Source organism: Octopus bimaculoides, chromosome 1 (assembly GCF_046866305.1).
Source record: "Octopus bimaculoides isolate indiv1 chromosome 1, ASM4686630v1, whole genome shotgun sequence".
Classification (NCBI taxonomy): Eukaryota; Metazoa; Mollusca; class Cephalopoda; order Octopoda; family Octopodidae; genus Octopus; species Octopus bimaculoides.
This window is the reverse complement of record NC_142928.1, coordinates 22,193,034-22,203,987: the sequence shown is the minus strand read 5'-3', so window position 1 is coordinate 22,203,987 and position 10,954 is coordinate 22,193,034. Positions and strand designations below refer to the sequence as shown.

At 36.0% G+C, this 10,954-nt stretch overlaps 1 protein-coding gene and 1 pseudogene across 4 annotated transcripts in view; one reads left to right on the top strand and one right to left on the bottom strand.

Moving 5' to 3' along the window:
- Positions 1–2,064: 2,064 nt before the first annotated feature.
- Positions 2,065–10,954, bottom strand: part of LOC106880662 (uncharacterized) — a 74,206-nt gene continuing 65,316 nt past the window's right edge. For all 4 annotated transcript variants that reach the window (XM_089349345.1, XM_089349341.1, XM_014930710.3 and 1 more), the window contains 5 exons: positions 10,114–10,232; positions 6,972–7,085; positions 5,236–5,378; positions 4,182–4,347; positions 2,065–3,519 (listed from right to left, as the gene is read on the bottom strand). In XM_089349345.1, coding sequence (XP_089205471.1) covers positions 3,487–3,519; positions 4,182–4,347; positions 5,236–5,378; positions 6,972–7,085; positions 10,114–10,232 — 575 coding nt within the window. In that variant the 3' untranslated portion in view covers positions 2,065–3,486. The remainder of the gene's footprint in view (positions 3,520–4,181; positions 4,348–5,235; positions 5,379–6,971; positions 7,086–10,113; positions 10,233–10,954) is intronic.
- LOC149137470 (U4 spliceosomal RNA) lies at positions 5,578–5,739 on the top strand (annotated as a pseudogene).

The following is a 10,954-nucleotide window of genomic DNA, read 5'->3' as shown; positions in this document are numbered from 1 at the left end:
AAGATTTAGTAGATAATGTTATTCCACCAGTTAAAATTTACACTTCAATACATTCTATTCAACACATTAATTCACACTAGCCAAATATGTAAACATTCCTGAAGGTTGGTAGGACAAAGAATATGCTCTTGAATCTGTCAAATGCATCAATGTTATTTTTCAAAGATAGAAAATAGATGAGTTGAAGAAATCCGCTTTCCATACAAGTTTTTGTTGACAAAAGTACTAATAGCTCCATCCAAAGAATGTTATTATTGTATGTTAAATGCTGTTTGCAAAATGAAATTTTTCATATGACTACATTTGCTGGTATTTTGAAGCTAACAGTGTCAGCATCATGGTAGCAATAAAGAATCTTTACATTCACGGCAATCTTGAGCTTCAAAGGATGGTGATGTTTAAATCGGATGGAGTGCAAATTATGCAAGGAAAAAATAATGGGATCACAGCTGTTCTAAAATGATAAAGGAAATCATCTATCATAACAACAGTGTTGTTATTCACAGTGAAAACTTGGGGTTGGATGATGCAAGGAAGAAACTACTACGAATGTGTTGCCAAAGTATATACAATACTTAATAGATCATCAATTGTAAAAGGAAAACTCGCAGAATTAACTAGCACTGCAGAGTGTGATACATTATCATTTAGACCTCTAAATGAAGTAGGAAGGCTTTCAAGGAATTCTTGCTGTAGCTGCTCTAGTGAAAAAATTACAATGAATTAATATTACAATGAAGAGCAAATGAATCTCAAGATTCTGACATAGCAAAGAATTGCAATAAGTGTTCTTGATAAAGTTTTATATGATTTGACAACATTCTGCAAATACCTACAGAAATCTTGTTTGAACAGAGTAAAAACACAGTAGAATGCCAAAAATGGTAAGAATGAATAAATCATGATTGCAATATCTTTATGATACTGTTCACTTGACTGAAAAAGTAAAAGAGCTTCTCGGCTCATTCAGATGTAGATTTCTAAATTGCATTCATTGGAAATATGTGATGCCTTCATTTAGATGAGAGCTTTCTAGATGAGTTAAAAGAATGGGAGTTTTTAGATTCAATACAAATGCAAAATATTTTGAATCTGCAGTAGAGAGTGGGAAAAACATAATACAAAACTAGTCTGCTACTTTAAAAACAGAAAATATGGCTGCAAAAGTAATCCAACAGTATTTGGATTTAAAATTAATCGTATCCGAGAAAGTTAAAAATGATTTGATTAATTCATTTACTGACATATCATACTATTCATTTGCTTAGAAATGTTGATTTTTGAAGACCTTAACTGTTATTGGCACTCATGGGACATTTCAAATCTCTAGAACTGATTCTGAATTCACTCGTATGATTTCAATTAAAATCAGCTAATCAAGGAACAGACATGAGGTATCTCTCTTAAAATGATCTGATGCATATTAAGAATTACTTTTCATCTGGATGTGAATTAAGTATAGTCAAATGGTACAGTTACTGGATTACCAGTAGAGACATATAGAAGAAAATTTGATGCCAAAACTGATTTTCTGTTGTGAAATCTAAACACAAGACCTATAATTCATTAGTATTAATTCCTTAGCACTCAGATTTCTGTCAAACGTAATGCTTATTTATTCATGTCCATTTGAATTAATCATGCATTATCTATTAACTTTGAAATTCTGATTGATTGTTTATCTTTTAGTATGACAATGCAGAATAGCTGTGAGAGGTCAGATTTGGCCAATTTGAATATTTGGGTCAGATATGGCTGGTTTAAGTGCTAAAGGGTTAAGTATTCTGTTCATTTAATTGGTTGACTAACACAGTATTCTTGCTTTTAGTGCTAGTTGTTTGGTGCAGTTTTCAAGATTTGTAATTATATGAGGTATATTTGCTATAAATATATTTATTGATCATATGGACACTTTAGAAACCCACTGTGTAAGCTTACACCAATTAAAATTCTATCAGACTGTATTATCTAGAACAGTGTGCTAGTTATTTATTCAAGCTTTGTTAGCATTGTTTTTAAAATTTTTTTACCACTTATTAAAAGAAGTTAATTAAAAAGAAAATGTTGAAAGATTTATGTTTGCAATTTATTATAAATTTTTAATGAAAAAACTCAAAACAAAAGCATATTTTATTATAAACAAAAACTAGGTAAATTGTAAGAAAATCTGAATGCTATGTTGTTCCAAGTAATAGCAATTCCACTTGGCGGTTGAGAAAAATTACAATGAATGATATTTGTCGACATTACGGCTGTCAGCATTTGTTTGAATACCAACAGAGTCCACACTGTTTCATATCTACTGTGACCACCACAAGAATCTGCAGGTATACAGAAATAGGCTGGTAAGTGGAGAAAGTGCAACACATCTAGAGTGTCACATTGCACTATATCTTCAGCTCAGTTTAAATTTTGTATAACTGGAAAACCAGATCTGTGGATTGCACTGAATCCTTCATCCAACTACCATAGATATCACACAGCTTATGTACTGAGACATCCCAGTTCATTATTTTCATTAGTTTTACTTTATTGATATTGATTGGTGTTTATGTTTGACATTGCCAATGATGCTATCAGCTCTCTTACTACACAAGTCAAAAATAAAGATAACATTAAGCTAAATAAGCAGAGGAGCTCTCAAAATTTTGGTATCACCACTAACAAGTGCAGTGTAAATAGTGCATGTGAACACAAAATACACACAATGCCATCTGTGAGCTAAACTGCCAACCATGGGGATTTCAAGTACTCTCTAGTAATTTTTTCAGATTAAAAGGTACTAGACTATTATAGCCAGAAAAATGCATATTATACATACACACACATATAAATACATGCACTCATATACACACACACACACACAAATATATACAAACATACATGCACACGCACATACATACACGCACATGTAAATAAACGCACATGCACACATGTATACACACATGCACACATAAACACACATGTACACATATATACACACGTGCATATACACATGCACACATACACACACAAACATGCGCACATATACACAAACACACACACACACAGATAAATACATACACACGTATGTGTGTCTTTTACCATAGCTTTCAGTTTTATGAGTGAAATTTGGCAGACAGAAACTAATTAAATTCCACTCATAAAGTTGAAAGGCTAGGACAGAAGACACATGGTCAAAGTGCCACATGGTGAGATTGAACTTAGGACCAATGGCTACAAAGTGGTCTACATTACCATTCAACCATGCTTTCTCTATATACATGACTAATCCATAGACTCCAATCCAATCTGTACACTATACATTCGCTTGTCCATTTTTAACTTGATGAAGATTAAAAACTTATGCAATTCTTGTAATTAAATGCTGCTCTGCCAAGAGTACCATTTCCTACGACTCAGAATGTTAACAAATCAAAAAAAAAAATTAAATAAATTAACAAAATATATCTCATGTTAACAAAAATAAAACTATCAGTCAGGCTTTCATTTCAAAATTGGTTCAACTTGCTGCAGCAACTGAAAATAGAAATAAATATTCTTTGTTATATATAATGCATATAAAATACATATGTGTGTGTGTGTATATATATGTGTGTGTGTGTGTGTGTGTGTGTGTGTGTGTGTATATGTGTGTGTGTGTGTGTGTGTGTGTGTGTGTATGTGTGTGTGTGTGTGTGTGTGTGTGTGTGTGTGTGTGTGTGTGTGTGTGTGTGTGTGTGTGTGTGTATATGTGTGTGTGTGATCGTTGCCAGAAGAAGAGAGTGATCAAATGTTGAACACAAAGACAACTGAATCCATTGAGAAGATGAAGAGCCATGATTTTATTTAAACAAAGACAAGTGAACCAGCAGAATTGTTAGAGCATCAAGGAAAAATGCTTCGTTGCATTTCTTATGGCTCTTTATATTCCTAGTTCAAATGCCACAGAAATCAACTTTGCCTTTCATCCTTTTAGGGTCAATAAAATAAGCACCAAACCCATGCCAGCATGGAAAACGAACATTAATCAATGATGACGAGTACTAGGAACAATGTAATCGGTTTCCCCTTCCCATCAAAATTGCTCGCCTTGTGCCAAAATTAGAAAGGTTTATTTCTTTAAATTTTCCTTTTGCATATCATCTAAAAGCAAAAGTAAAAGTGAGTAAAGCAGTTGAGAGAGAAAAATAGCAGGTTACCTTTTTGAGAGTGTTGATATATTCACTTTCTGACTGATTGCCTTGGTCTGGGGCAGTTTTGTCATAGCGAGAAAGAACTTGTATAATGTTCTGTTTTGTGAACAACTCAATAGGGTCGACTTTGTTTTCATTGATCAACGTTATTAAATATTCCTTGTAATGGTCCCTACAACACATAAGTTATTTGATAAAGTACATAGAGACATTAAAATATAACATGTAAATAACATTTACAGCATCCAAAAATGTTCATATTCCATGTATATGTGGATTCAACTGCTTGCATGAAACATGGATACTAAATAATGATGATATATATATATAAAAGTAACGTTTATCACCACTCAAACATGGATGTTCTTTAAGGACAGACAATACTGTTATTTTAACCTCAAGAGGACGCTTCCTTCAGCTGGCTATTCAGTGCACTTTGCACTTGATATGAATTGCATGTGGGGAGAGAACTCCCTCCTCTCCTAGCTCAGAGACCATCATATCACATCATTTCAATCTTATTAGATCATCTTCAGTGATGGATACTCGACAGCTAGACAATGCAGTAGTCTAACCCAGCTTACAATATATATACATATAGAAAAAAAAGTGTTAGACAGTCACTGGTTCTGCAACTAGCAAATTAGTTGGTTAATATATATATATATATATATATATATATAGCCCTAGGCCAACCACAGTATGTAAATAATGTACATAATAAACAGATGTGTATAACCAGTTTCTTTCAGTTTCTATCAATGAAACCCACTCACAAGGTTTTGGTCAGTTAGGGATTATAGTAAAAGACACTTGCTCAAGTTTCTACACAGTGAAACATAACACAAAGCCAGATGATTGTGAAGCAAAGATTTTAACCATACAGCCAGGCCTACACATGTATAATCCCTACAAGTATCAAAGAATGTTCTATGCTGGTAGAGGCTGAATAGAGATACATCTCAAATTATCCCATATTCTTTCTTGATATTTGATTACCAACAAGTTCATATATGTATCTCATCTTACAGAATACAAGATAAAAAATCTTTGAACTTACGTGCAAAAACCAGCGTTATTCGGTGAAACACATTTACCACATTTGGCATCTTTGAAAGTATCAGACGAGATTTCTTTCTGTTCAATCACAGGACACACATCGACTTGTTCTTTAGATTCTGTGTCAAAATTTACATGACTCATCTGCAAAATAGTTTTTAAAAAATACAAGATAATTTTCATGGCAGTTGCTTTCCTATGTAAAGGGTTTCCAATTTCTAATCCAAACACAGACAGCTATGATTGTGCAAAGGGAAGTGAAAAGTAAACGGATTTCATGCATTTCTCACATTTTAATTGCAAATATTTTTCGCATCATTCCTGCTTAAGTTTAAAATAAATTAATGCTATGATAAGGCGGTACCATAGCCAATGAGGGTTATCCGAGGTGTGGTTATTGCTAGTTGGAAACCTGAAGCCCTATGCATTCCTGCACAAGCAACACCTAACAACTAGATGTTAGGTAAGAGAGAAGCTTGGAGAAATTAAAACAATTTTTCTTAATGTTTCTATTCCATAGTTGCTTCAGTTAACATAACGTATATGTGTAATATGGTAACCTTTATATCAAGATAAACAATGCATGACCTTGCAGGTGGGATCCAGTTAGAATTTTCTTCAGGTTGAGTAGCTCACCATGCTCAAAAGGTCCCTGAATGAGGATTGTTGAAGGATGATGAACAAAACACCCATGTTCCCAGAGGTGAATTATTCAGACCCCAAGAATTCCTCTCAACACATGGTTATGATGCTCCCCCAGTACTCCTGCTCTTGATGAGAGATGCACATATTGTCAGCCACTAATGGGAATGCTCAACTGATTGAGGTCATGCAACTGATAAACAAATCTGTGATATTCAGCAGAATATTTGTTGCAGTCCTTCATTTTATACCAAAACAAAACATGTACACAATAAAACTCCCAATCAGTTAAGATCAGAAGCCATGAGAGCCAGTGCCTGGTACTGCATCAAGACATTTATTAGCTCCACCTTAGCGAAGACGGAAGTATTGTTTTCAGTTGTGTTTGTTTGTTTGTCCATGGACAAGATATCTCAAGAACCACTGGATGGATTCGGGTGAAACTTTCAGGGATGTTTGGCCTTGTGACTGGCACAAACTGATTAGATTTTGGGATTGATCCGGTACCAGACAAGGATTCTGGATTTTTTTCCCATTACTTAATTTTTGAGAGTAGTTGGGTTCATTTTTAGTATTCTTGTTTGTGAGAGCAGTCGAGTTTGTTTCAGATAGTCTCATTTTAAAAATCATCTCTGGCTAATCGTTGAGAGGACGTTGGTGTTGCCTTGCCGGAAGTTTGCACTCTTCAAGTGCTCTTGTTGTTGTTATTATGAGTATTTCTTCTTTCAATTTTATTCCGCCAAGGACAACTTTGCCTTTCGTCTTTTCAAGAGTCGGTAAACTAAGTACCAGTCAAGCATTGGGGGTCAATACAATTGACTCCCCCTCCCGAAAATTTTGGGCCTTGTATCTAAAGTAAAAAGGATCATCATCATCGCTGCCACCACCACCACCATCATCATCATCATCATCATCGTTTAACGTCCGCTTTCCATGCTAGCATGGGTTGGACGATTTGACTGAGGACTGGTGAAACCGGATGGCAACACCAGGCTCCAGTCTGATTTGGCAGAGTTTCTACAGCTGGATGCCCTTCCTAACGCCAACCACTCAGAGATGGATATATAATATTAAACAGTTACATTTCAAACTTACCTGAAGTAATTTCTGAAGCTCTTGAATGTGGTTGTCTCGCAGGTAATATAGACAGTTTCTTGGATGATGGGCATGGATACCTTTTGTGCAACAGCTTTTGAATTTTTTGCATTCCTAGTGAAGGGATAGATGCAAATTTTAAAATACACTTAATATTAGAGTGAAACAATAAACATTTTAAATGAAATCATTATTTTCATACAGTTCTAAATGAAAAAGATATTGAGCTAATGAGGGCGCTTCTATATAGATTCTCAAACTACCAGAAATAGCAGCAAAATACCTTTCAAATCACACTGAGTAAAGCCATATCTAAAAACAGTGAAGTACACCCAGATGTGGGAAGACCTTCTGCTGTGCAAATAGTCTTGGGAGAGAATTCTCGTTGAAGACAATATGCTAAAGCGCAAGACAAACTGTGAATGATGTTATTGGACAGTAGGATGCATGTGCTTCTACGTTCTTCCATGCCATCAGGTACAAACACAAGATCTCCCTTTCACAAACAGAAAAGAACAAATTCTTTTTTTCATTTTGCTTTCTGAACAGCATAGCGTATGTCTGCAGATGTGTGTAAAGCTTGACCAATATACATAATTCTTTCTTGGAATTAATTCTTAGAGTACATATAAAATTATAATAGCATGTAAATATTGGGTTGAAAATCCTTTTTGGAAAGATCAAGACAAAGGCTGTCCTTGAGACATCAAAACATATATATCATCCTCATTTAATGTCTGCTTTCCATGCTGGCATGGGTTGGACAATTTGACAGGAGTTGGCCAGCTGAAGAGATGCCTGGGCTCCATGTCTGTTTTGACATGATTTCTACAGTTGGATGCCCTTCCTAATGCTAATCACTTTACAAAGTGTACTGGCTGCATTTACGCAGCACTAGCACAGATGCTTTTACATGGCACCAGTACAGGTGCTTTTTATGTGGCACCAGCACCCACAAGCCCTCAATATTAGGAATGCAGGGGACATGCCTGTATGCAAAGACAACCACGATTTAACTTAGTTTGATGTGTCTTCTAAAGCACAGCAAACCACCAATATATATCATCATCATCATCATCATCATCGTTTAACGTCCGCTTTCCATGCTAGCATGGGTTGGACGATTTGACTGAGGACTGGTGAAACCGGATGGCAACACCAGGCTCCAATCTAATTTGGCAGAGTTTCTACAGCTGGATGCCCTTCCTAACGCCAACCACTCAGAGAAATATATGTGTATATGTGTGTGTGTAAGATCTGTTGAGGCAATCAAAATCAAACTAAATTCGATGACTGGCACCCATGCCAACGTCGTCTCCTTCATTGGACACGAAACTCGGCTTGCAAAGACCTGTTGGGACAAGCGAAAGCGAAATCGTGATGGCACTTGTGCCCAGCGTCGCCTTCCTGGCACTTGTGCCGGTGGCATGTGTAAAGACATTCGAGTGAGATCGTTGCCAGTGCTGCTGGACTGGCACTTGTGCAGGTGGCACGTAAAATACACCATTTTGAGCGTGGCCATTGCCAGTACTGCCTGACTGGCCTTCATGCCGGTGGCACGTAAAAGCACCCACTACACTCTCTGAGTGGTTGGCATTAGGAAGGGCATTCAGCTGTAGAAACTCTGCCAGATCAGATTGGAGCCTGGTGCAGCCATCTGGTTCACCAGTCCTCAGTCAAATCGCCCAACCCATGCTAGCATGTAAAGCGGATGTTAAACGATGATGATGATGATGATATATATATATATATATATATATATAAGCAATGGACCCCAACATTGCCTGGATGTTATGACCTACAGCCACATTGTGTTATTTGTTCCTTTCTTATGGGCAGAATTGGCACACGAGGAGTATGAACCAAACAACTCTTCTTCAAACATGTTTTTCAGTCATTTTCTGATGAACAACGCTGCAGTTTCCATCTACCAAATTCAGTCACAAGTTTGTGGTTGGCCTAGGGCTATAGTAGAAAACACTTTCCCAAGGTACCATGCAGAGGAACTGAACATGGAGCCATGTGGTTGGGAAGCAAACTTCTCAGCCACACAGTCATTCTTGCACCTAGTGTGTGTGTGTGTGTGTGTGTGAGTGTGAATGTTTGCATTTGTTGTTAAATCAAGTACTGTGTCCTACTATGTCTCAAAGTTAGCAGTTCATCAAGCAGAGATCTATAAAATAAATGCCAGATTGAAATATGTACTGAGGTCAGTATGATCAATTAAATTTTGGAAGGTGACACCCCATCATGGCAACAGTCAAAAGACTAAACCCAGTAAAATAATGTTTAAAGACTTAATGGCTTCAAATCTAAAGTAATGGAATACTAACCACAAGATAATGAGCTCAAAACTTAGTACTGAACTTCCACTCTATACGATGACAGTATATGTACATCTCAGTCTACTTGACTTCCAACAATTAACAACTGTAATTTGAAGCCAAATGGTTAGCAGTAAGAAAGATGTCTAGATTTATTACAAGATTGTAGTGCAAAATATTCTGAGAAAAAGTATTTTTTCCACCACAACAAAACACATACACAGAGGTAGGTCTGTGGTAACTTGAGCTACAAGAAATAGCAGCCAAATCTTTCTTAAAACACACATTTTCATCAAAAGAAAGACACAGATTTACAGTATTACATGAAGAAAAAAAAAACTATGCAATGGTAACTCAGGGCTAAACAAAACACAGACAAGCATACTTCATATTAAAAGATTATCTACTAAATAATACTAATAAAGTTGAAAGCATATCTTCAAAGTTTCATTTCCTGGTAAAACTCCACGTATTTTTTTAAACATTTTCTCATTGTGCTCTATCTAAGACATAAAGAGTGTTCAAACAGAGTTGCCTCCCTTAGCTAAAGACCTCATAATTGTGCGACCCAACCTTGTTTGCGAGGTTATCTTTGTAGTAAAAAAAAAGAGTTGTTATGTAAAAAACATACTTTATTTGGTAACCAAAAGATTACTGAATTTTTGATACCTCATACATCAAAATCGGCAAGTCAGTTTTCGAATCCATAAGGAACATAGACACACACACAAACCCTGTTTTATATATATATATATATATATATATATATATATATACGAGTGATGAAATAAAAAAATAAAAAGTAGCATGTAACTTACATCTTTTGAGTAAAATCTTTTCTGGCAGCCAGAACAAAACTGATGTCGGCATTCTTTGCAGGTAAAATGAATACAACCACCTTTACTTAGGAAGTAAACATATTTACACAGTGGACAGACTGAAATAGAAGAGGTAGTAACAATTATTTGTTTATGTGTATGTAAACATATAGATAAGGTATAGAGTAGATTGTGCTACATGAAGAACAGGGCACCCTGAGAGAAATGTTGGATATAAGAAGCATCAGATGTGGTGTGCAAGAGAGATGTTTGCATTGGTATGGTCATGTAATCTCTTTGAGGTATACCAGTATAAAAACATCCACAAAAGGAATTTTTTAATAATTTATCAAATATTGATGAGAAAAAGAAAGTGTTCTAACTGTAACCATTCTGTTTTTTTCCTTTTGGGTTTTTTGTTGGATTTTCTCTTCCAGTAACAGGGTGCATGTGTAGATGTGTGGTTAGAAGTGTGAATACCAACCACATGGTTCTGGGTTCAGTCAGACTGCATGGCACCTTGGGCAAGTACTTTCTACTATAGCTTTGTGCAGACCAAAGCCTTGTGAGTGGATGTGGTAGATGGAAACTGAAAGTAGCCTGTTATATATACATATAAGCAACCAAGACCTTTGGAGATATGCTGTGCTTGAGAAGACCTGGTAAGCTGAGATCGTAGCTATGACCTATGCCAGCGTCGCATAACCAACCCATTTAAGAGATCCCTTCAATCACTGGGCAATGTGCAGTGCTTGAGAAATCTACTGAGTCAAGTAAAATCGCTGTTGTGGCATGTAAAAAGTACCATTTGAGTGTGGTCGATGCCAGTGCTGCCTAACTG